The sequence below is a fragment of the Hemicordylus capensis genome, chromosome 2, assembly GCF_027244095.1.
Source record: "Hemicordylus capensis ecotype Gifberg chromosome 2, rHemCap1.1.pri, whole genome shotgun sequence".
NCBI classification, from domain to species: domain Eukaryota; kingdom Metazoa; phylum Chordata; class Lepidosauria; order Squamata; family Cordylidae; genus Hemicordylus; species Hemicordylus capensis.
This window is the reverse complement of record NC_069658.1, coordinates 350,228,676-350,255,541: the sequence shown is the minus strand read 5'-3', so window position 1 is coordinate 350,255,541 and position 26,866 is coordinate 350,228,676. Positions and strand designations below refer to the sequence as shown.

The 26,866-nt window shown below is 41.6% G+C and overlaps 1 protein-coding gene across 2 annotated transcripts; it reads right to left on the bottom strand.

Moving 5' to 3' along the window:
• Window positions 1–251: 251 nt before the first annotated feature.
• SAR1B (secretion associated Ras related GTPase 1B) lies at window positions 252–26,866 on the bottom strand. 2 transcript variants are annotated; one of them, XM_053293192.1, is made up of 7 exons: window positions 26,721–26,866; window positions 21,808–21,883; window positions 16,093–16,212; window positions 13,011–13,076; window positions 9,657–9,760; window positions 7,486–7,617; window positions 252–3,804 (listed from the first exon to the last, which is right to left on the bottom strand). In XM_053293192.1, the coding sequence occupies exons 2-7, from the start codon at window positions 21,863–21,865 to the stop codon at window positions 3,688–3,690; spliced, it is 597 nt and encodes a 198-aa protein (XP_053149167.1). In that variant the 5' UTR covers window positions 21,866–21,883; window positions 26,721–26,866; the 3' UTR covers window positions 252–3,687. The 2 variants fall into 2 exon arrangements, with proteins under 2 accessions (XP_053149167.1, XP_053149168.1); XM_053293193.1 differs by lacking the exon at window positions 26,721–26,866 and adding an exon at window positions 26,531–26,698.

The window sequence follows — 26,866 nt, the reverse complement described above, 5'->3', positions numbered from 1 at the left end:
GTGGTGCCTTGTAACAAGCAGACCTAAGTCTTGAAAGACAGGCATCTAACCACCACCCACCTATTTTTCTGCTTAGTGTTTATTGACCCAAGGCTGATATTAGGTTAGGAAAGACTAATATGCCAGCACTGTCTGCTCAGATTTAAAAACAGAGTTTAATTACTGGTGTGTATGTACACTGTTGTCTCAGTAACAGTTCCTGGTATGCATGGGAAACATGACATTGTTGTATCACAAAACAAGCTGAAAACTTCATATGAACATTTTATTAGTGAATTCCAATTTTTTCAGCACACAGTCTTAAGGTAATGTCTTTTTAAATGAATAGCAAGCCATCCCTCAGAGGAAACAAAATGTGAAATACTGCCACACACATACACACCCCACACAATTCAATGACTGAACAACTTCAGGAGCCGACTTCCTGAAACAAAATACTAAACGTGTCAACTGAATTATCCCATGCTGAAGGGAGCAAACTAGGGCAACTGGAGGGGGAGGTTAATATAAGACATTCCTACTAAAACCATATAAGCCAATTTTGTTCATAACAAGAAAAAGTAGCTAATTTTCCTGTCTATAATAACTGATAAGGAATCCTGATGGAGAAAACTGTAAATATTTTACCAACTGCAAATTGTAAAGAGTGCTAAATGTATTGTCCTTCCCCAAGGCTTAGGGCTGTAACAAATTTCCCATACAGAAGTCACTTCTTTGTAGGAAATGGTATGAATTCTGATAAAGCTTGCCACATTTGTGTCCCATATACAAGACAAAGCAGCTGGCAGCAAAGCAGATGTCTGAGAGTTCTCCACATGTAGACCTGATATAGGTCCCTACATAGAAGAGACTTCTGCATAGGAAAGTCTATCTTGTATGAAGCAGTTCAATAGGTGCTTACTTTCAAAATACTAAAAAAGCTTCTTAAAGCATTAGCATTTCAATTAGAATTCTTAGTGCATACCACATTTTCTCCCTTGCAACTAATACCGAGTCGGGTACGGCCATTAGCAACAGCAGGACAGAGTATCTGATGAGGGCAATTTCTTTCATCAATACAGTTGTGACCCAACTAATCTAACCTGGCTAAATCTCTCATTACTATACAGCTATTTTTAAATCCTAGCTAAACCTTTGGGTCAGTCTTAAGAGGTTGCTTAAGCATTGAGAGGTACTTCTAATACCATGTGGCAATCACCTACTCAAGTTTAAAGACCTAACCAACATTACCAACTAACAGGACTGTACATGTACTCTATAACTGAAGGTAAAAAGCAGATATTCACAACTCCCATCTTCATATCCAAAAGGATAGAGGAGGATTTCCAGAATATCTGGTCCAGCTGGATTAAGTAAAATGTGTACACTACCAATTGATTTACTAATGCAAGGACAACCACTGGAAGTATGAGGAAAATATAACTTAACTGTGATGGATAGCAGATTGGAAGTTGAGCAGCTTTGCTAGATTCATTGTGACCTAAACAGCATTCAAGGACGGGTGATAAATGATCCTTTGTATCCAAATATGGCACCTTCAGGATTAAATAGTTATCCAGGGGACTGTTAGTTTTTGGTGTGGAAATGGCACAGAAATGAAGGGTTGAACATCCCCTACTTTCACAGTGCAGTCCTGATCTGGACTGGAGCTCCGCACAGCAACTACTTTAGAACTTTAAAAAGCACACACGCAACTAGACAAAAATGCATTCAAACATCTTGTCTAGTTTGTCCTTCAGAGCGACTTTATGTCTACACACTGGTTTGAGCTAGAACAGGACTTCCTGTGAGGGCAAGACACTCAGAAAAAGTAATATAATCTGTAAACATGCATTTCAAAGCCCTAAATTAGCCTTATTAGTAGGATACTGGAATTCTGTGATGCTTATTCCAAGAGAGGGGAGAATTACTCTGCCCCTCTTCTACAAACCTGGAAGTATTATACCTAATCACATAAGGGTGAAAAAGATGTTACATACTGGTAAACAAAAATGAAACACTTCCAGTTCTTTAGTAATAAATGTTCAGACTTCCGCCAGTTTTCCTCCTAAAATACGACCTCAGTTTTCACTCATTAGCGACAGTCAATAAGTTTCCCAGGTTCTGAAAGCATCTGAATGAACGATAACTCTTCACTGCATATAAACAACATGGGGAAGCTTGCTTGGGTCAAGGCTGCAAACCAAGAGATTTGCAGTATGCAAAACAGAGTATGGGTGGTATAACTGAACAAAACAACTGGTTTAAGAGTCATGGCTTCCTCTCACTAACTACCAAGTGGTTGGCCAAGTGGTACAGTGGCCAGCATATGAAAATCACAGTGTACTACAGCATAATACTGCTGAATGAAAACATTTGGATGTGGTAATAAGCAGCTCCCATTCTGCATACTGCTATCACTGCATTAAACACAGAAGCAGTTAATAAAACGTAACTTGGATACTAGCAACAATCATACTATAGCCAAAAAAAGGCAATTAGGAAACACGTTTTTCTAGTACCTTTTGGGGGTAGTGATTGACAGTTACCATGCACTGTTCTGTTACCTTTTTCTAAACAGAATGCATGAACAACTACTTAGAACAACAGGTGTGGTAGCTGGCCACACCCTGAGGTAACAACCAAATAAATACAATCAACATGAAGAATTAGGTTTCCACCTGTGGATCTGGAGTACAGAGTACATAAAGTATTAAGCACAACAGGCTAACCTTCCACATCCAGCATTATGGCAACTGTATATGCTGCCCCATAGGATCCCCACATGGCAGCTTTTTCTGTAAAGCTGCTGAACCAGGTGCAGTTTACCTCTGCTTGCAGCAGAATCCACAAACCCTTTTGCACAACCTGTAGTTATTTAGATTACTGTGTGAGTGCTCAGGTATTCACCAGTACTATGGAGTATAGTACATACCTAGACCATGGTACCTTTTGATGTACAACTTGAACAACTGAGTGGATGTCAGTATTCAGAAAATATGGTTAACATTAATTTGATTCATTCCCAGCATAAAGGTAATCAGATAAATTAAAAAGTCTACAGTACACTGAAGTTATACTGCATTTCAGAAAACTACCCCACATATTCACATCTTGAGACATCCTTACTAGGTTAAGACACATTAAAATGAAACATTTCCCATTAAAGATGCCAAGAAATGGGGATTTCGTTTTATTGCATGACGTTGCATAAGAAAGTATATTATTGAAAACTGTAAGGCATCATGCAATTATCTGTAAGCTGATTCATTACTATTCGAGAGGCAGTTACACTCTACATTTATAAAACCAGTTTTGAAAAAGTACATAAAAATTTAACATGATGAGCATTAAATATGACCAACAAGTCTGTAGGGTTGAGCTGTTAAAAAGTGCATTCAAAAACATACTGTGCTGGAAAGTCACGGTCGGGGGCGGGCGGTGGGGGGGAACTGCAGACAACAGACAAGCTGTAAATCCCAAAAAAGAGTGGTTTATACTACTAGAGACTAATATGTTACAGGGTTCAAGCTGACAAATTTGCTTAAAATCCATTTTAAGTCCTTACACTTAAAATTTAACACAATTGATACAATAATAAAAAAAAATATGCTTTTGTAACCAAAGTCTATTGAGTTCAAGTTATGTACACTGAGTGATCAAATAATGAACAGGTTTGGGATATTATGTACTAATGTGATTTTGGCATTAATCAATGTATTGTGCCATCCAACGAAATCCTTCACCATAACCTTGTCTCTTTAGCACACTGCACATGAAGACTTCTAAGGGTCGAGTATTCAATTCCTTCAATGAGACATTTCCCTGAAAATGAGATAAGAATAATGCAGGTTATAATGCTGTTTTAAAAAGAGAGGGCAGATGCTTTCCAACAAAACACTCAATTTCAATTCATCGACAAGTTGTAAACTATTTCAGAGACTGAAGACTGCAAAAGTACTGAGAAAGGTTAACTTCGGCAAGCATTGTTTGATGGTCTGTACACAGTTGACCGATTACTGTTTATGAAGCTGTCAGTAATATTTGCTCAGATAAATGCCCAGACATGCTGCCTGCAAGACATGAGGTTGCAAAGGAGCTCCAAGTTTTAAAGAGGCATCCGCTGTATGTGCTGGGATTTGGTTACGTCCCAGCACCAATTCAAGCAGAGCAGCTGGGCTAGTGCCAGGAGCTGATCCCAATGAGAGGCTGTGTGCACAGTGGTTTATAGGGTTGGCCTGTTGGAGTGTATTTATTTCATTCCTTTTGAACTTCACTTTTTCCTGGCAAGCAGACATACTTTTCTTAAAGGACAAGCATGATCTCAGGCTGACATACTTGGAGGGGGATATAGGGTGGGAGAAAAAAAATCACTTTAAAATATAATATTTCTCTTTTCATGTTAATTCCCGAGGACTATTGTACATCATGGCAAACCTGGGTTTGCTATGAATTATATGCTCAGCCCTCAGGGGAGGCTTTTGGAGGAAACAGGGAACTGCAGCAAAATCTAGCTTCTCAACAAACATACCTGTACAACACCCACAATTGCAAACCTGTATGTCACATTCATGCTTTATATTAGATTTATGCCCAGAATGTTTTATGTGAAACCTAGAAAATCATGTGTGTTAAGTAGCCTTCAGTAAACTAAGCTATTACTCAATTTAAAGATTAGTAAAGGCCAAGATTTCACAGGTGATCATTTAGCAAGGCAATGTTCCTTGATCATTTCTAAAATGATTGTTTCTAAAAAAAAAACTTTTCTTCTCTTTTCAGACAACATGCTGCCTATAGGTATGCTTTCACATTCAGAGGCGATGAGCAGCAATGTCTGCATTTACATAAATAAATTATGGAATTGTGCATTTTTGCTGGCTGCCAAAAATTGATAGATAATGGTAATAGAAGTAACTGCTGCTCATTTGAAACTCCTGTTAGCTGAGATAATGCATATTAAAAACACTATATGACCAATTAAGAGGTTATGGTGCAATCTTTTCATCACATAAGCTACAGTAACAGCAGTAGACTCCTCTTATAAGGGTGAAGAACTTAAGGAAATTTAACAGCTAATCATAATTACTTAAAAGTCAAATTGTTAGACACAGAGTAGCGCAACAACAACAAAAAACCCTCTCAAGGGTCAGGGAATCCTATGCAATAGGGATGTGCATAAAACAGATTTTGTGTTTTGTTTCAAGCTGGGGAGGAGGGGACAGATGACCAAAATAATCAGTTGGAACTGTGGTTGAACCGGTTGTTTCGATGAAACAAAATTCGAAATGTTTTGAGTGTGCTGGCTATAGAGAACAATGGGGAAACTCGAGACACCCCATTGTTTCACATAGGTAGCTCCTAGAGACACCACAGTAGGTTGGGTGGTAGGGAATGATGGGTGCTACAGACCACCCAACCCACAAAATAAATGGGCAAACGGATGATTTTTAACCTTTCTCCAAAACCGCACAGGATCCTGACTGAGTACACCTTGCAATGCAGATTGAAGACCAGAGCAGTGTAGTGAGTGAAACATAAGTTAGTCTCAAAGCCAGACACGGAGCTCATCACAGCAATCACCAAGAAACATTAAAGAGAGAGAGAGCACAAGAGCGCTGCCAGTTTCCATTTCGCACCACAACACTGTCTCAAACAAAACAAACCACAGCTGAAGGCAGGCAGCTAGGCACCCAAGTTCTACCTTTGTCAACCTGAGATCCAGCAAAACCAGAGAGTTATAGCAGCAACAGCACAGCATATTATACTCAGTGCTGAGAAAACCACAAGATCAAACCTTCCTTCCTTGCATCCTGAGGTATCCTCTTCAAGAGACACACTATAAGGGCTCTCTCTGCCTCGCAGTAGCTATACATTTTGAAACTTGCATTCCCTCACCCTCCTCCTTCCCCACCAGTCAATGAGGGCACAGCTGCCCATGGCAACACTTGTTTTTTATAACAAGCCAACCAAGAAGCAGGGAGACTGCAAGTCAATCAGAAGCCAGTGCCAGAAAACCAATCAGCAAAGCTAAAACAGGCCTCCAAAACAGCACTTGAAAAATCAAAATGGGGTTGTTTTGTTCTGAGCTTGAAACAGGCCCTTTATTTAAAGAGCATTTTGTTTCGAGCTCAAAACAGCCCATTTTGAGTCAAAATGTTTCAACGTTGAAATGTTTTGCATATCCATACTATGGAGGCAGGTAGCATTGGGTGGAGCAGGCGCCAAGGGGATAGAAATGTTGAAAGGTGAATGGAAGCACCATTCATACAAAAAGGTATCTCCTCCCAATATTTGGTAATTCCCCATCCCATGGTCTACAATAAAAAGTGTGCATTTTAAAAAGATAAAATCAAACAGGAAAACAACAGCTAAACACATAGCTAACACACACAGAGGAAACAATTTAGAGAGAATGCTCTGCAAAATAACGTTTTAAAGTTTTTTTTAATAAGTGATGTGGCCATTCAGATTGTCCCTTAGCTATGGGGTCACTACTGAGGCCCTGTTCCTGATACCTGCCAAACAGTAGCTGCTGTACTTCCACAAAAGTATGCCTAGGACTGCAGCCTAAGTGGCAGCAGTCTAGTTTTAAGTGACTTGTTCATAGCAGTTTGTTGCAAGATTGTTCATAGCAGTAGAAAGCAGAATTAGAGATACATTTCAGTATCGCCATATTTTATAATCTTGATAGAGAGTGTATGATGCACCCTCTCCCACACAGTAAGCTTTGCCTGGTGTTCAGTTATATGTGGGTTCAGTGTGTGTAATTTCTATTTACTCCCATTGTTGAACATGTGGCACAGTGCATGATCAAGAACATTTTGTAGTTACAGCTGCAGCCTTCTACAATCACTTTCCCATATGTTCCATAGTGGCCACAGGAAGCCAAGTAGTATGTGCAAAGGCACTTCTTTCCTATCCACCACATGACTTTTTCAGGGTGTGTGTGTGTGTAGAAAAACTACAAAAGATGGCATTAGTTTCATGAGACATTTGGAAATTCTGTTTCACAGAGCAGACTGGAGAAATATGCTTTAATATTCCAACACAGTCAGCCCATGATAGAATGTACAAGTGAATCCAAATAAACACTTGAATCTTTGAGTTTACTGCTATTGGCGTTAATGGGAACATTTTTCAAAGGCTAAACATTCCTATTTCTAGAGTGGTCTGATGGCCTATTTAGAATCTGATAAAATGACAGCCAATTTAAAAATAATTAAGAGCAGACTTCCGCAGCAGAACCAGGCCAGCTATGCTGACCTCAGTCTCTAAAGGCTTACTTATTTTTGAATTACTTAAAAAATTAATCTCTATATCACAGTAAAGAGCTCTCTTAAAATACAAGAAACTTTAATGGTGTAATGGCAAGCACCACAGAAATAATATGGAACTATTACAAAACTCTATGCAACCGAGAAACAAAACAGACTCCAAACACATCAGAGAGGGAGAAAAACATTGGACTTGTGTAGTTTGAAGATATGAGATCAAGAACATGAATACCTTTCCTGTTGTCTGGCCATACAAACCAAACATCTCTCGTAACCGTTCTTCACTGATGGCTTCTGGTCTGTCTATCTTGTTTCCAAGAATTAGGATAGGCACGTTAGCAATAGTTTCATCTGTCATTAGTGCCTATGAAAAGAAGGATGATTTTCATGTGCTGCGTTGTTATGTATCTGATTACAAGCATTGTCAACCCATTAAGTATACTTTACAGATGTATATGATGACTTAATGCAGGGGTAGGCAACTTTGGCTTTCCAACTGTGGCTGAACAACTCGCATCATCCCCAGCCACAATTTATTCTGGCAAGCCAAGGTTGCCCTAAAGGAATTACAATTTTATTGGAATTAAAATGTACTCCTGCCTTAAAGGAATTACAATTTCTCTGTTTTTGGTGGTAGTGGTTGTAATACTCAGCACTGTAAACTTAATTGGAAAGAAAAGATATTGAACCTTGTTGGTATCTACATATTATGGAACACACTATCCCAAAGCTTAAAAGATTAAAATACATGCATCCTCAAGTACAATACTATCTCTCTGATTCACAGAATTCCAACGACACTTTTATTACCTCTACCAATATAGTACTGTCAACATTTGTTTTTCAGTGGCCTTGTTTTATTTCAGTATTCCACAAGGAGGTGCCACTTTTCTGAAGTGATCTTGTGCATTCCTTCCTCTCTTATAAATGTTTAAAACTAGTATGCCTGATCATCATTAATACTTGCCAGGCTCTCCTCCTCCAATCCACTATTGCAGCAGCTTTGTCATAACTCCAGTTTTTGGCCAGTATTAATTTTGCTTTAATTCACACATTGTCCATAAGGTCTACATGTTCTTCTTTTATAACATACCCCCAACAAAATCTTTGTGGATTTACTAGAATTTCATAGCCAATTATTTCACAATATTTTGCCATTATTGGTTTTTAATTCATGACTTATTACTGCTGTATACACAAAATAGAAAAAGAAACAAGTGGCTATATGTAGGGGGGAAACTAGCAGAGAACTGTTAGGAAGGGGTCACTCTGAACTTTCAGTACACTCTTCCAATAAGTGGAAGACACAGAGCATGCACCATCTCTCTCACTTTACCCAACAGGAAGCTGCTTCTATCTTGTCATCACTGCCCCTGAATATGCCTGTCTAATGTATGGGGTAATTGTACCCAAAACTTTAAATGATTAAGGACAAAGAAAGAGGACTGGTTTGCAATCACAGTGAAACTGGTAACTGCAGTGAGCTGCCTCTAATCCTACTTTTCAGACTAGAGAAACTGGCTCTTGAATAAAGGTTAAAAAAAATCCAAACCAAAAAAAAATCACCACTAAACAATGGATCTCCTATTATACATCAAGCCCTGAAGTGGTAGTATGGAATAAAAAGCAGCAGAGCCAACATCACCTTGTCAGACACACGGCAGGACTTCACCTACAGCCCAAAGACTCAACATCCCTGTACAAGCTTTGTACATAAAGCAAATATATTCATTTCTACGATGAGAAGTGCTGTATTGAAGACATAACTGCAGAGCCCCCTGGCCCTTGGTACTGGTGATCCAGCTTCCAATGATCAGGACCCCATGTGGGAGGGGAAACAGTGCTTTATACACAGAGATGCATTTCCTCTATCCTCCATGGGTCTCTACAAAAGGTCCTCTTTTCTCCTCACTCATCAAAATTACAGGTGGCCCTCGTTACCCACGGTCACGGCACCTGCGGTTTTATGTATCCATGGATGAGACCCAGTTTCTTTATCCAAAAATATGCTAACATTCACCTATTTGTGGTTGCTGAATGGCTAGAAATGACTCTGAAATGTCTTCCGGTGTCACTTCTGGCCATCACTGTACAACATGGAGCCATTTTGAGCCATTTTTCTGGTGAATATTTGTCAAAAATTCAGCCAATTTGGGGGGGGGGGCATGTCTGGAGCCCTGGAGAGCAAGGGACTGTCCACTTCTACTCTTATTTCTCCACTTCCCACCTTTTTGGGCTTTTAAAAAAAAAGGAACTTAACCCCCAGATTTCCATAGGGGTAAGGTCCCTATATTTGCAGCTCCATACAACTATAAGCAAGAAAGGAAACCTGTGAATAATGAGGGCCACCTGTACATGCATTCTGCAAATGTTTTATAAAAGCCAGATACATTATGAACTCACATCAAGTTCTTGTTTAGATTCAGCCAGTCTTTCCTGATCCGCACAATCCACCAGAAAGACAATGCCGTTGATGGCAGGCAGATAGTTTTTCCAAACTCTGCGAGCTAACAAAGAGGATTATAAATGAGATGCAAGTGGAAATTATCTGTTACTCTCATGACTCTATTCATAGTACCTAATAGCATCTCATCAAGCAGCAGGAACTTTAAGAGGGGTATTTGGAGCTATATTTAAAAAGCTTTTTATAAGCCCACTTTCTTTTGTTATGCAATTTTAAGTACTGGGTCTAAAATTGAAAGCCATACTAGTCTTACCGTGAAGGGCAGGTGGGGGGGAGCCATAAATCCATTTCTCAACGTGCTACAGCACAATTTATCAACAAGCAAATTGCCTGCAGTTTAAGTCTTCTTAGAGGTACAACTTTAAAAACCATATTCAATCACAAAAAGGAATATATACCTTCTAAAAAGGTTAAAACCACTTCCAAGACAATATCAGGTTGTGCTATTGCATGTAATATACGAGTACAAAGGTTTTTAACCTTTTAAGAACCAAGTCTACCCCTTCAATTTCAAAGCTTCAGCTCAGGTACCCCATATAGGTCAGTCAAGAATTGTGACTTCCAGAACTAAATTCTGTCAAAGCTGGCGGGAAATAAAATTCAAGCTAAATGATTCTGCCCCAGAATCAAACAAAAAACAGGAACAAAAAACCTCAATGTTGTGGCTTCCTTCCTCCTTCTGGCCTCTGGAGTCTCATAGGCAAAGCTTCACAGCATACCCCTGACCTGACCTCACCGTCTCCTCCTATCCAAGTGGCTGGCTGGCCCACCCACTGGTCTCACCCCTCCCTCAGCCTGGCTGACAGCCTCAGCAAAAAGAGTAATGCTGATGCTGAGCACCAACCCAACTGCCCTTGTTGCTGAGTTTGTCAGTTAGGCTATGAGAGGAAGGGGCTGAGTCTGAGCATGTAGGAAACCAGTCACATGGATGGGAGGAGGGATGCTGCCTGACACTCCTCCCCCTCCCCTCCTGGAGAGAACCAACAGTGTAGCATGCAAGTGAATCAGAGAGGCAGGAGGCTTCTGTGCACTCCATGTGCTCCCTACAACACTACAAAGTACTCCCAGGGGTTCAAGTACCTTTGGCTGAAAACCCCTGTACGAGCAGATGCCATCTTTGACCCCAGCATTTAAACTGAAGAATATATACAAGGCTAGTAATACTGGAAGATCTGCTCACTCTTGTACTGGATGATACTGGAGCCAAGTCAATATGCAAGTACTACACATATGATCAAGTTACTCCCTTTATCTAAATGAACCTTGTTTAAGGTTAAACTGCAATAAGAAACAGAGATGCTGAATAAATGTTGAGCTCTCTAACTAACCAGAGACCAGATGTAAGATTTGTGTTCCCCCACCACTACACACAGTGACTGACATCCTAACTAAAGAAGCACACAGACATTGAGACTGTGGGGATGTGCCAGGAGCTCTCACACAGCTCTTCTAGTCCCCCTGCATGCATGCTATTGCACAATAGCCCTTCAGGTTTGGTGCACAGCTTGTTCTGCAAACTCAAAGGGCTCTTGCACAATAGGAGCAAAGGCTCCTGAAGCACCCCCACAGTCGCTTGAAGCACATGCATTTCATTAGTTAAGATGCCAGCCACTGAAAGGTCACTAGGAAAACTGCTGCATCTGGATGACAGGATATAATCTGGAGTTAAATCCAAAGGTATTTCTGTTGGAAATATTAACACAGATTCCAATGGAAGATAGAAACCTTATTTCTAAGATATTAACTGCTGGAAAGATCTTAATAGTTCAAAACTGGAAGAGTAATAGACAAATTCTTCTCTGTGGCTGCTCCTGGGCTGTGGAATGCACTCCTGGCAGAAACCCGTAGCTTGGGTTCATTGCTGGCCTATAAGAGAGCCCTTAAAACTTGTTTGGTCTGGCTTTCCAAGTTTTTTTTTAATTGCTCTTAAACATTTTTAACTGTTTTTAAATGGTTTTAAATTTTTATATTGTCTTAAGCCGATGTTTTAAATGATTGTTTCTTCATTTTTTGTTGCTGTGTGCTAGGGACGTGCATGAACCTGATCGGAGGCCCTTTTACAGTGTTTGAACCTGCAAACAGGTTCAAACACTGGCTGGTTTGAAGGTGTGTGGGTGGGTGTCTGCCTTTAAGGGCGGGGGAGGATGCACTTACCCCTCCCCCCGCTTCCCCACCGCCAGCATTCTGTTTCCTCAAAGTCCATCGGGGTGGCAGCACACCTCCCTGACGCCTCGTTGCCCCGGAAGTACTCAACATGTTGATGCACCTCAGGCAGGTCGAGTACTTCTGGTTACATCCAATAAAGGGGGCAATGGTGCAGCAAAGAGGTACACTGCCACCCTGATGGACTTTGAGGAAACCGAGCGCCGGTAGTGGGGAAGCGGAGGGAGAGGTAAGTGCAGTCTCCCCCGCCCTTAAAGGCAGACACACCCTGCCTTCGAACGGTGCCTGCCCGGTTCTGTGCACATCCCTATTGTATGCCACCCAGAACCTTTGGATAGGGTGGTATAAAAATGTAATAAATAAACAAACTAACAAACAATTGCCTGTTAGGAATGGTTCAGTAATGTAGGGCAAACTGCTTAAGTATACAAGACCTGATTGTTCTCGTCATTGGCTGAAATAAAGACTTATTTATTCATTCATACAAGTTGACAGAAGTGGTTAAAATAAAAGCAACAATAAAATATGTTTATTACTGTGTGGAAGCCCTTTGTACAATATTGGAAAAGTAAATATTGAAGTAAACATGCTTCTCAATTATATTTTATTTTCTGCTCCTTTCCCTGGTCTCAACATGTATTATGTCAAAGTTCTCCCGCTCCACTTTTTTATTTATTATGGCAATAATAGCCAAAACATACATAACATTGATATTTGTGGATATTTTAAAATTGATAATGTAGACCTATATAAAAATGTTTGTTTCCTAATAAAGAATTGCTGCATTTAAACTGGAGCTGTTAAATCATTTAAGACAATAGTCATCTCAATGTGCAAATACTGGCTTAAGCATTCTGTAAGCCACACTTAAGACACTGTGTTCAACCATAAAATGTGCATGCTCACATTCTCTCTCTCTCTCTCTCTCTCTCTCTCTCTCTCTCTCACACACACACACACACACACACACAGTTATAAAAAACTGGAAATGTTTTCAAAAGGGTGGAGGGAAATCCCAAACTAGCACTTTCAGTGTAACCACTTCTGGTGCAGAGCACAGAATGCTTAAAATATTAATTTACTCACATCTTATATGCAAAATAAACTCTCTTAATGTTGACATCACTTACCTTGGGCATGTCCGCCTAGATCAAAAGTAGTGAAAGTCATCCCAGCAATTGTCAGCTCTTCTGAAGCTGTAGACACACAAAATTAGATTTTTATTTATTTAAGATCAAAGTTGATGCCAAATTTGTATACAAACATTTATACTTCTTACGTCCTCAAAAATTTCCTCAAATAAATTCAATTTATGTCCCTGGGACATATGTCCATGTAGATCTGCACAGGATGGCAGAATGAAGTGATTGATTGACTGACAGATAAAGTGCCGTCAAGTCAGTGTCGACTCTTAGCGACCACAAAGATAGATTCTCTCCAGGATGATCTGTCTTCAGCTTGGCCTTTAAGGTCTCTCAGTGGTGCATTCATTGCTGTCATAATTGAGTCCATCCAACTTGCTGCTGATCATCCTCTTTTCTTTCCTTCAACTTTCTTCAGAATTATAGCCTTCTCAGGGGAGCTGGGTCTTTGCATAATGTGCCTGAAGTAAGACAGTCTGAGCCTGGTCATTTGTGCCTCTTGTGAAAATTCTGGATTGATTTGTTCTAGGATCCATTTGTTTGTTTTCCTGGCTGTCCATGGTATCCTCAAAAGTCTTCTCCAACACCAAAGTTCAGAAGCATTAATGCTTCTTCTATCTTGCTTCTTCAAAGTCCAGCTTTCACATCCATAGAGTGTTGTGGGGAAAACCATTGTCTGAACGATTCTAATCTTTGTAGGTACAGACATGTCACGGCATCTAAATATCCCTTCCAAGGCCTTCATTACAACCCTACCAAGTGCTAGTTTGCGGCGTATTTCTTGATTGCTGGATCCTTTACTGTTGATGGTCGATCCTAAAAGGCAGAAGCTTTCCACCACTTGAATGTCTTCATTGTCAATTCTGAGGCTGGTTGCTGTACCCATTGTCATTAGTTTAGTCTTCTTTACATTTAATTGTAGTCCCATTTTTACACTGTGCTCCTTGACTTTCATTACTAGAGCTTGCAGATCATCTGCATTCTCAGCTATCAGAGTGGTGTCATCAGCATAGCGCAGGTTACTGATGTTTCTTCCTCCAACTTTGAAATAAACATTTTAAATTTTAAATTCTTGTGGCACCTTGAAGACTGACAATTGTATTGTAGCGTATGGTTTCATGGACTAGAAATCATTTCAGACACAAGAAATATGATATAGATAGATAGATACATAGAGAGAGAGAGAGAGAGAGTCATGTCAGCCATCATGGTTTTAACTAACTTCAGGTGGGATCCAAAGAGCTGCAGATCTAATGTTTGGGGGCATGGATTTCAGGTTTTCAAACAGAAGGCTCCCATGCCCTATTACAAACTATGCTGAAACCCCACTGAATTTCAAAAGCAGTTTGCTGTGCAGCATTGAAGGTGGGTGGAAAATGTAGGTGTTTAAGAACCAAGCCCAAACCTCCTTCAGGCACACAGAACTAGCTACACCGATCTTTGACTCGATACACAACTTCATTCTACTGGGACACACCCAGGAGTTTCTGTTCAAAGACTGAAGGGCATTACTTTGGACTCAGGAGTCTTTCCACACCTGCTGTTGAGTCAAGAGCAGGACCTTCCTTGTTATGCAGACTTGCAATCCCTACTAGTTCATTCATGTCACCCTTGTACTTCAGTGTCTCAAGCTTTGACCACACCTCCTGAATGTAAGCTTACTTTCTGCCCCGTTGTCTCTGCCACAGGTGAACGTTCAAAGATCTTTGCTCAAGAAAAATACTGAGGAACTGGAAAAGATGCAGGATGACAATCAAGATGGTCAGGGGCCTCGAGAACCTTTTTTTATATGAGGCAAGCACACAGGGAAACATGAGAGGTGTGTATTAAATTATGCATGGAGTAGAGAGTGGACAGATAGAAATTCTTCTCCCTCTCTCAGAACACTAGAACCAGGGGTCATTCCATGAACTGAAGGCTGGGAAATTTAGGACCAACTAGAAGAAGTACTTTTTCACACAGCACGTAATTAATCATTGGAATTCTTTGCTACAGGATGTGGTGAAAGCCAGTGTTCCCTGTAAGAGGGAATCCCAGATGTTGTTGACTATAGCTCCCAGAATCCCTAGCTGCAGTGGGCTTTGGCTGAGGATGCTGGGAGCTGTATTTTATTTATTTAGTTGATTTATATACCATCCTTCCTGGATTTTCTGTTAGAGGGAACACTGGTGACAGCCAAGAGCCTGGATGGTTTTAAGAGGAGCTTAGATAAATCAATGGCTACTATCTGATGTCTATAGGCCACCTCCAGCCTCAGGAAGAAAGATGCCACTAAATACAAAATGCAGCAGTAGGAGAGGGGGCATGTCCTCACCCCTTGCCTGTGGGTTTCTCGGAGGCATCTGGTGAGCCACTGTGTGAAACAGGATGCTGGACTAAATAGGCCTTGGGCCTGATCCAGAAGGGCTGTTCTTATGCAGTTCTGTACATACATACTAGTGCTGAAAACAACAACTTGTAGATTTAGATAGTAATCCCACACTGATTCTTTCCAGATCTCATCGGGATAACAGGGTGGAAAAGGATGCAGTCACCTGAACACATCCAATGATGATCAGTGGCAGTCCACTGCCTGGTTGTCTTCAGGCTACTAAAGCTTCAGTTAGTGGGAGAGGAAGGCACCCATCTGCCTCAGAACCTTACCGTGGTGATTCTCTTTATTTAGCAGGGGGAGAGTAACTGGCCCTATCCACGCCCAGCACAGTACTTCCAGTGACTGTTGCTGGTGTCTTATCTTATGTTTATTTTTAGAATGTGAGCCCTTTGGGGACAGGGATCCATCTTATTTGTTTATTATTTCTCTGTGTAAACTGCCCTGAGGCATTTTGGAAGGGCGGTATAGAAATTGAATTATGATTAATAATAATAATAATAATCCCTCCCAGAAATTCTGTATGACCCCTTCAGGTTGCCCACCCCTCCAGGAAGTCCCGCCTTCCCACAACTTGAGAAGCACTGCTGAACTTCCTACTCACATCCTTCTCCACAAACTATTTTGTGGCATTTAATCAAACACATTAGAGACCTGACGCAGCACAGTGTGCATAACAAGGCAGAAAAAATGACTTACTCGGATGTAGTGTGGGGACATGCTGTCCCAGTCTGTCATCTTTAAGCATATGCAGGAGGGTAGTTTTTCCAGCATTATCCAAGCCAAGAAATACTAGTTTACCAGTTTTCTTGTACAGTCCTGAAAAAGAATAAAGCTGTTTGGGGACTCATTACTGATTTTCACAAGTAAAACATCCTAGTATTATGGATGCTAAAATTTGCTACACCATGCAGACGTTTAGGATCTGGACTTCTTTAGAATCCTAAACCTTCACATGACTGTTTTGCTTGCCTAAAAATAAGCTGAAATGAGGTGACCTATAGCAATAACCACCACCAAATATTTATTTTGCCGCTTTTCAATAAGTTTCCAAAGCAGTTTACACAGAGAAATAAATAAATAAGATGGATCCCTGTCCCCAAAGGGCTCACAATCTAAAAAGAAACATAAGATAGACACCAGCAACAGTCACTGGAGGTACTGTGCTGGGTGGGGGTGGATAGGGCCAGTTACTCTACCCTTGCTAAATAAAGAGAATCACCACATTAAAAAGGTGCCTCTTTGCCAAGCTAACAGGGGAGTTAGCAATTGATATACTTCATCCTACATGACTGCCAGTGTAGCAAATATTAACATCCTGGAATAGCACTATTTAAAAGATTGAGAAAGATGCTAAAGCATTCAAGACAGGCATCAACCATATCAATTTTAATTCAAGATGATCTCTTGAGAAAAGTATGCAATACCATAAAAGCAAGGAGCTCACTTTGAGATTAACTGAATGTTTATCTGACAGAGATCCTCCTAGCCACATCTCTAATGAACTGGATGAATTGTCCCGTTTACTAAGCAGAGTCTGCCCTAATTTGCATTTGAATGGGAGAATACATGTGTGAGCACTATAAAATATTAGCTTAGCAGGTGGGACCAGCATGCAGAAGGTTCCAGCTTCCCTGCCTGGCATCTCCAAGATAGGGCTGAGAGAGACTCCTGTCTGCAACCTTGGAGAAGCCACTGCCAGCCTGTGAAGGCAATACTGAGCTAGATGGACCAATGGTCTGACTCGGTATAAGGCAGCTTCCCATGTTCCTATGACTGTTTACACAATCACTTTGGAGGCTGTGTTTTCCAATTCAGACATAAGTCTGGATGTTTTCAGTCTAGGCATACAAGTCTTCCCAAAATGAAAACCAGTTCCATGACATATCCATATAATTTGTCCCTCAGATGTTTTCTGTTCACAGGAAAAAGCTTTAATGTCATTATATAAAACCAGACATTATATAAAATACAGACCTATATGGATAATGGCAGCTAGAGTACAAAATGGTCAATAGACACCTTTTAGTGAGCCACTTGTACTGACAGTGTAAAAAAGCAGCAAGCTTCTGATTTGCACAGAATTTCTTTAATTAAAAACATTTTTAAAATTCTAGAACTCAATGGAAATTATTCCTTCAGTTATACCACTTCTTTAATATGTTATCAGACAATTACTCCTTGATGAAGGAACTTTAAATGCTTGCTTCTTTTACAGAAAACATTTGAGTTGTCAAACACATATTGTAACTAAGACCTGTTGAACAGAGTCAGTCTCAAGCGTGCTTTTTCCTCCACTACAGCAAATGTGGGCTCAAAGACTTTTAACTTTCCGTTAGCATATGATAGCAGAAAAGTGGTGGAAATTTCAAGTATGTAGTTTAGAGTTAGAAAGAATTCTACATTTTAATATATCCTTAATTAAAGGACAGCTGTAACAGGTTTCCCAATAACAGTGAGTTCTGGCACTGGACAGCAGTTGAACTAGTTCAAGGTCCACAGACTGTGCTAGGCAGGTCCACTGATAATATCCGTGTGAGCCTTTGAGGCTATAGTCCTTCGCATATTTAATGGCAGTATGCAACATTGAACTCAAAGGAACTTACTTGCAAACAAACATGCACAGGCTTGCATCACAAGTATCACTTCACACAGGGCCAGCTCAGGGTCTTTGAATACCCTCAAGTGCAGGTCTCCCCCATTTCTCAGTAGGTACTGCCAACTCTATCCCTCCCATCTGCTGAATACATGGCAGACAGCGGTGGCGGCTGCTGCATGCCACTGTATCACTGATAGCTCGTCCACCTGGTGAGCGATAATGGCAGCTAGGAATGGCCATGACCACCAACACAAGACACAGAGGTAGGCGGCAAACTCCTGATCACCATCACTGCTTGTCCACTTGAGTGAGCAATGAATGGTGATGGCAAAGAGGAGCCACCACCTGCCCCTCTGCCTGTGGGGCAAACAGGGAAAAGGAGGAGCCATATTTGTGGGCAGTGATACAACACCACAGAAGGAAGAGCCATGGGGAGATGAGGGGGACAGAGGAGAAGAAAAATCCTTACTGCCATGCAGGAGGTGGTGGCAGCAGTGGGCACTCCTGGGGTACTGAGGCCTCAGAAAACAGACCCCTGATGGTGGGCCCTACTTCACATGCAATGCTTTTCATAGAAAGACAATTTCTGCTTAAGGAAAAATCAATAGTGCGTAATCAGGATGTGTTGAAAAACACCAGCAGACTTTTAGATGAGGGCGTATCAAACCTGCTGTGCTAAATTTCCTTCAAAATTGCAACAGAGCTATTCACAGTGCCAGTTTATATATTGATTTAATTATCTTTATTCACGGGATGTTTTTTTTAATCAGGGTAGTATTAAAGTGAATGACTCTTCTAAAAAGACCACAGCTTATACACCTTATTTATATTTAGTATACAAATGCAGTACAGGGCAACCTCATTACCTGTGGATGCACCATCCCCGGTTTCATGTATCTGCAGTCAGGTAACTGACACCTGACCTTGGCATATGTGGGGGGAAAATGAGACGAGGGGTTAATTCCACATATCCATGGGTAGGGGTGGCTGGAAATGACCTCAGGGGTTACTTCCAGCTGCCATTTTAAGAAAAGGAGCCATTTCGTGGCTCGTTTATGTTTTTAAAAGAAAACCGCAATTTTTCATGGAAAAAACCATGATTTTTTTTACTTGGGTGGGGGCACTACTGGAGGCTTGTGGAGCATGGCAGGGCACATTACTTTGTGATCTCCCCCCATCCCCCATTTTTGCCTGTTTTCTCTGTGATTTTCTGGCCTAACCCCTGCGACACCATTGCTCTAATGCCTCGGTATTCGCCGTTTCCTTATCCGCAGTAATTGCAGAGAACAGAACCCCCGCGAATACCGAGGAACTCCTGTATGTATCTACTTAATTATGACAAACCAATCCTATGTATACTTACATGGCAATAAGTCCCATTGTGTTCAATAGGGCTTATGTTCAGTGTAAGTGTGCATAATCCTATTTATGCACTCAGAGGGACTTACTCCAATGTAAATATGCATCAGATGGGGCTGTTAACCCAGATTCTCTCTCAGATGAAGTGGCAGTATCTTACCTCTAGTTCAGCTGATGATTTCTACAACTTATTCTGGTTGTTATGCTCTTGAGCAGAACAGAAGATATCACTTTTAACACTTTAGAAGGTAGTCTAACGAGTTCCTCTATTGCACAAGACATGCCCCAAGCAAACCTGCAGCTCACAGCTATCTGAAGGACAAAGTTCGTTATTGCTAAGTATGGTAGGATACAAAGGTGCCTTTCCTGCTCCAAATGGGACAACACAGGCAGACCTATCTGAGTTTTTTTTGCAGGCAGTTTAGCAAAGAAAAGTATTTTACAAGAGCTAGCAACCATTTCAATAAATCAGAAAAAATGTGCTCTCCCTTCAGAGAGCATGAAAACAAGTACATTGACAAAGCCTGAAACATCCAATTGCCATATGGATTGCTCAATACTGTTCCAACATTTGATAAAACTGGAACGAACACTAGGGATGTGCACGGAACCATGGAGGCGTGGTCCAGCACCGGCAGGGGTCTCTCCTTAAGGTCAGGGGGGTTTGCACTTATCCCTCCCGCTGCTTTTCTCCCGCCACCACTCCGTTTTTCCAAAAAATTATGGGGCAGCAGCGTTCCTCCCTGCTGTTGTCCAGAAAGACCGGAAGTACCAATCGCGCGTGTGCCCGCCGCAACCACGCCCCACGCATGGTGACGACGGCACGTGCGCGATCGGTACTTCCGGTCTTTCCGGCCAACAACGGGGGCAGGGACATTTCGGAAAAACAGAACACCGGCAGGGGGAAAGCAGCAGGAGGGATAAGTGCAACCCCCCCCTTAAAGAACTACCCCCCACCCCGGCACCAGACCGCCGGACTGGGCCACGTTTGAACTGGTTTGGAGGCCTCTATAATGGCCTCTGGACCAGTTTGTGCACATCCCTAACGAACACTAAATGCACTGCATCAGCTTTCAAACAAGGCTTGATTATTATGATAAAAGATATAGAGAATCTTTTTTGACTACAGAAGCTAGTTGAAGTTTGTAAATTGATTTAATTAAATATTAGCTAGTGGCAAGGATTGGTGCCATTTCTTTTCCTCGTGTGTGAAATATTATGGTGTAAAATGCAGGACTTTTTGGTTAAAAGACAAACCCTCTGAAGAGTTGTGCCGGATTTGGCAGTTGCCAAGCAACCTCCTTTCTCACACTGCCCTCTGGTTGGGGCAACGAAAATGCCAAAAAAAGTCCAACAGTTTAGCAAGGGGCGGGGATCATATAACAAGGTGTCAGAATGTGTATCTGGAGATTACCCACTGTTGCAACTGTCAGGAATAGGCCTATGTATTTACTAACTAACATAACAGGTAGGAGTGGGGTGGGATTAGACAAGATGATTTTCATGCAAACGGCAATAAAAAATTAAGCTAGCAATGGAGAGCTAGTTAGGAGGGTTCACCAGCACAGTGACCCATCAAGGCTATGTGGTGGCAACTACTAAAAACATTCCAATTTTAAGGGAGGGGCCACAGCTTAGTGGCATACCACATGCTTTAGATGTAGAAAGCTCCAGATTCAATCCTAGCATCTCCAGTTAAAGGATCAGGTGCAAATGATCGGAAAGACCTCTACCAGAGACCTTGGAGAGGTGCTGCCAGTTAGAGTAAGCAAGCCTGGGCTAGAATGACCAGTGGTCTAGCTAAGGCAGCTTCATGCAGTCAACTTCCATTGCCCACCAGACTGTCCAAAGGTCTAGTTGCTGATCATAGGATTGTTTTGGGATGTGAGAGGAAGGAGAGATGTTTACTCACTGATACAGAATGAGTAGTAAGTGACTTATTAGCTAAATACAGCAAAATTATAATCAAGTGAAAACCCCTTTTTCCGTGGTCATAAATGTCTGTCAGTGTATCTGACAGTTTAATGTTACTGCAATGCCAATATAATGCCATAGTTTGTGAACATGAACTGAAATTGCTATTTATGTAACTAATTTCAAACACTTCAATATTAACAATATCTTCCCAAAGTTACTAAAGTCCAGCATAATGATGCCTCTGTTATTTATAAAACTGGACATTAACATACACAAATAATGACAGTACAAATTGAATTCACATCTCTGTGGCAAATGGTATAAGTTATGAGTAGCATAATATTTTTGCAGTACTGAAGGTGAATCCTTTAACAATATTGAAGGAGGAAGGGAGGATTCTGAAGATATCTGGTCAGAATAGTTGTTCGTATCTAAAGACATGAAACTTCAGCAGTGAACTTGGAGTAGTTAAACTGGACCTATGTGAAGAACATCCACGGGATAACACAAATGACAGTACAGTGTGGACTTCAACTTACCTAAAAACTGCAGTACACTACTGAAACCGCTGTAAATCCAATCAAATATAAAGGACATATCCAAATCTTACAGGTTCTGAAAGAAACGAAAAAGAAAAAATGCATCAAATGGCATTTAAATTCCACTGGAATAGCATACATAGTTGAAAAGAAATAAATGAAAGCACTGGAAAGAATTCATACATAAACCACTTTAGCTATTCTATTGTAAAACCACCAATTACTCCAATCCTAATCACATAACCCCTGCTAACTTGGCAAAGAGGCACCTTTTGACATGGTGATTCTCTTGATTGAGAGTAAGGGGCCCTATCCATCCCCAACATAGTACCTCCCTCCAGTGACTGAAACCCTTTGGGGACAGGGATCTATCTTATTTATTTGTTAGTTCTCTGTGTAAACCAGCCTGAGCTGGTTGGTTTGGAAGGGTGGTATAGAAATCAAACGAATCAAATGAATAACACTGCAATTGATCAGAATCTTAAAAACTATCCTGGAGAGGCAAAGATTTTGGGTTTTATATATTTTTTAAATCAGAGCCACATTCCAAAGAACCATACTGCAAGCTCTGCATGCCCTACAAGGACTGAAGGGTTTCTGTATTTACCTGACTCCAAGATTATGTTTTCTCCAAGTTTTATGTGTGTGTGTGCATGTGTGTTTTTGAGTTTTTGATTAGAAATCAGGAAGTCATCTAAAATTCAGAGTGATGTTCCTTTCTAGCAAATGCAGGTATATTTAACCTTTACTTTTTAAAGGGGATTGTCTTAAATTCAGAGTTGTCTTCCATCTGGGTAAATTACAGTATTTCTCAAATGGCAGTTCTAGTTGCACCAAATGCTAGCTACGTTCAAAACTCCCTGGACTAGTTCAGACATCACACAGAACCATGGTCTGATTCAATGCAGCACTCTGCCACTTTGTACACAAGAGGAAGAAGCTTTCTACTCCCTGGTTTCTTTAAAACCAGGACTGGAAACAGAAGCCTTTCTCCCCTTGTGGAGGGAAACACAAACCCAAGGACAGGACACAGAATGAGAGTTAACACATTCCATGTGATATCAGAGCGTGGCCTCTCCATTGCAATGACACAGCTGCTGACTGATTTAAGGGGGGAAAGCTCACTCACACAAGCAAGTCTTTTCAGGAGCATTGTAAACTCTCACAAGATTGTAGCTCACCATCCATGGAAAGAACACCTTTTCCCCCATGGATGGGGGAGCTACAATCTTATGAGTTTGTGACTCTCACGTTACACTGTTCCCACAGGTTGTTTGCTCATGTGACCCAGTTTTTAAGGACAACTTTGCCTGATAAGCCTTCTCAGAGATGACTTTTCAAGATGTTTCAAAATCAGTTTGCAACACAGCATGCAGGTATTCAAAATACAAGAGATCAAGGGATACGTGGAAGCCTCACCTAGACTAGTTCTTTCTACAGCAGAAATTGCAACAATATGGAATATCAACCGAAAGAGAGGTAGCTTTAAGTGGCAATGCTATGGATGGCTGCTGGCAAAGATTTCACAGACAACGCTCCAGGAATTGATAAAGTACTTTCCCCTGGTTGCTAATAGCAGATATTTTTTATTTACATTTTATTTAGGAGAGGAGAGCTGGTCTTGTGGTATCAGGCATGACTTGTCCCCATAGCTAAGCAGGGTCTGCCCTGGTTGCATATGAATGAGAGACTTGATGTGTGAGCACTGCAAGATCTTCCCCTCAGGGGATGAAGCCGCTCTGGGAAGAGCAGAAGGTTTCAAGTTCCCTCCCTGGCTTCTCCAAGATAGGGCTGAGAGAGATTCCTGCCTGCAACCTTGGAGAAGCCGCTGCCAGTCTGTGAAGACAATACTGAGCTAGATAGACCAATGGTCTGACTCAGTATATGGCAGTTTCCTATGTTCCTATGTAAGGTTTCAATGAGATTACATGATCAAAAATAAAACCTCATGTATCTACTCCAGATGGCAGAAAGGAAAAGGAAAACAAGAACCACACACAAAGAAACCACCACCAAAGCATGGACCAAACCTATGTCTCAGGTAGCACAGTTCATGTTGTTAAGTTTGCTTAGTTTGTCCATTTCCCTAAACATGTTATTTGTTCACATAGGGCGTGCATTCCTGAATCAAAGTCAGAATTTAGAAAACAATCGACGGAACCGTCCCAAAAGAACTCAAGCAAAAGAGAAAAGCTCAGAATACAGAAGTATCTATTTTAGCTTATTCTAAACAAAATGTTTATCTTACATAATTTGTAACATTGGATCTTTAAGTACTGCTATTGTGCATAATCAACAATACCGTTTAACCTCCTGATTGGTCTCAGTTCTATCCCCCTGCTAATTGAGGGATCTTTTATAGTGGTGATTCTCTTTACTGAGCAGGGGGAGAGCAACTGGCTCTATCCATCCCCAGCACAGCATCCCTCCAGTGGCTGTTACTGGTGTCTATCTTAGGTTCCTTTTTTAAGATTGTGAGCCCTTTGGGGACAGGGAGCCATTTTATTTATTCATATCTATGTGAACAGCTTTGGGAGCTTTGTTGAAAAGCGGGTATATAAATATTTGTCATATTTGTATGTTCTAAAGATTTATACTGCCACAATATAAAACTACTTTGATTGTGAACTACAGTGACAGGCAAGAGACTGCTTCCAGAAGACTGATTAACACATCTTTTCCATGGACAAGTTCCCCCGATTTCTCTCCACCGCTAAAGTTACTCTTTTTTTGTTTTACAAAACACATAGCTTTATCCAAAACCTTAGGCAGTAGTACTCTGAACATCAACACTTGCAACTTCTGAGTTGACGATTTCAAACTGACAAAGGCAGCAGGTCTGCACTATCACTTTCTTAAAAAGCAGTTAGTTAGGGTCCCAACTAACCTAACTAGTGAATAAGATCTGCAGTTCAGGTTTCTTAGACACAACATTGATTCCATCACTAACTCACTGAATCAACTTCCCTACCTACACAAACACCCTCCACACTACGATTTCCATCTTGCAATGTTTCAGGCCAACTGAAATTCACAGTACTCTGGCAAGTAACCAGACATCATTAAGTGAACTTGTCCCAGCAGGAGATGAACAAAAATGATGAAAGGACCAATCTCCTCTTGGATACTATGGCTGGGCAATGATACACCTGATAAAAATGGCACTGAACACATGCAAGAATCCTAACTCGAACTCAACACAGCATTTCACTCTTCCACCCCTTAGCACTTGCCACACTTGTGCTATCCTTATATGGAGCAACTATTCCCATTCAGATTTGTTAAGAAGCTCTGGAATTATCAAGAAGGGTTGCGTAGAATGCACAGATGACATAGAACACACAAGACATGGGAATAGGCAGATGAGATGTCAGTGAAGAAAAACAGATTCAGGGTAGTGTGAACCATGTACCAGAAGCCATCAAAATGTATAAGAGCAGTCAGAACAAGAGCTCAGTAAGATTCATATGACAATAATGAGAGATAAAAGGGAAGGTTATGAAGGGTGGAAAAGAAATTATTATTATTATTATTTTATTTATTTGATTTCTATACCACCCTTCCAAAAATGGCTCAGGGCGGTTTAGACAGAGAAATAATAAATAAATAAGATGGATCCCTGTCCCCAAAGGACTCACAATCTAAAAAGAAACATAAGATAGACACCAGCAACAGTCACTGGAGGTACTGTGCTGGGGGTGGATAGGGCCAGTTACTCTCCCTCTGCTCAATAAAGATAATTACCACATTAAAAGGTGCCTCTTTGCCAAGTATGGGGTGGGAGTGAGCCCTGGAAAGCCATGCAAAAGATATATTGATGGGAGTTTCAACTTAAAGATGAGTCAAGTCAAGACTGCTGCTACTCCATCATACTATTCAGGGCCAGGCCAAAACAAAGGAACACAGTACCCAATCCAATACTCCTTGATACTATATTTAGCATTTTGGGTATAGCAAACATAGTATTGGATGACAAAATGTGCTTCTTGATATTATGTAACCGTTTTAGATTGCCTCACTTGAGTCAACAGAATATACTTGTGCACTCCTCATTCTGTGCAGCAGTGCCCCAAAGACCAAAGCCAGAGGCTCTACACACTTATCAAAATTTGGAAGCCTACCTTCTTGAAGATTTTAATATACTGGTTTTGGGTGTTTTTTTTAAGAATAAAGAAAAAGCTTTGTACTAAAGCTCTTGTCACAAGGCTCATTACCCAGCAGGCATGGCAAATAGCAGATTACTAGGGCAGTAGAGGGCAAGATGGTGATGGCAGCAAGCTACACCTTGCTGCCCTCCTTTGCAGAAGCAGCACCCACCACCTGACTTGGCAAGCACCCATCTCCAGGTACTTTCTCCGCGCGCCGCTAGGCTAGATCGGAAAAAGGAGACAGAGCAGTAGGGGGAAATGTCCGAAGGGAAATAGAATGCTTGCCTATATGGCGGCACAGGGGAAGATGGGCACGCCGGTCAACTGGTAAAAAGCAGTCTCTAAATATTTATAGCAGTCACGACAGCAGGTGCATTTACCACAAAGACAGACAAGGCGCTAGAGACGTGCGTGTACACATTCCCCCACCCCCCACCCCTGCCTGCGCTTGAGCGAGGAAGCGGGTGCCCGAGCGTGGTGACCGGGGGCTGCCGGCCCTTGGCAGCCTGCCCCGGGCGCACACCGAGGTCTCGGGTCTCCACTGCCTCTCCGCCGCCCTGTCCTCCGCCACTCACCTGCCTGTCACCAGGGCCCGGCTACAATAAACAGCTCTCGCGGGCGAGTGGCCCCGCGTTACAGCCCGCCCCGTCCAGTCTTCCGGGCCGCCAGTCTCCTCCCACCCAGAGGCAGCGCGTTTTCCGTGCCTCCAGCCAGCGCTACCGTGAAATGACGGCGGGGAGAGAGGGGGAAGGAGAGGGGACTCACCGGGACGCTCCGCCCTACTTCCCAGCCACCGGCCGCGCCGTTCCCCTCTGCCTTGCCTGCGCTGTCGTGATGACGTGCAAAGGGGGGAGCGCAGAGGAGGAGGAAAAATGTCGCCGCCGAGCCCGGATGTCTCGCGAGAACGAGAC

Coding starts and splice junctions, on each gene's coding strand:
- SAR1B (XM_053293192.1), bottom strand. CDS start 21,865: ATGTCCTTTATATTTGATTGGATTTACAGCGGTTTCAGTAGTGTACTG. Junction 13,077..16,092: donor TGTCCCCACACTACATCCGA/GTAAGTCATTTT, acceptor GTGTGTCTACAG/CTTCAGAAGAGCTGACAATT. Junction 9,761..13,010: donor TCTAGGCGGACATGCCCAAG/GTAAGTGATGTC, acceptor CCTCTTTGTTAG/CTCGCAGAGTTTGGAAAAAC.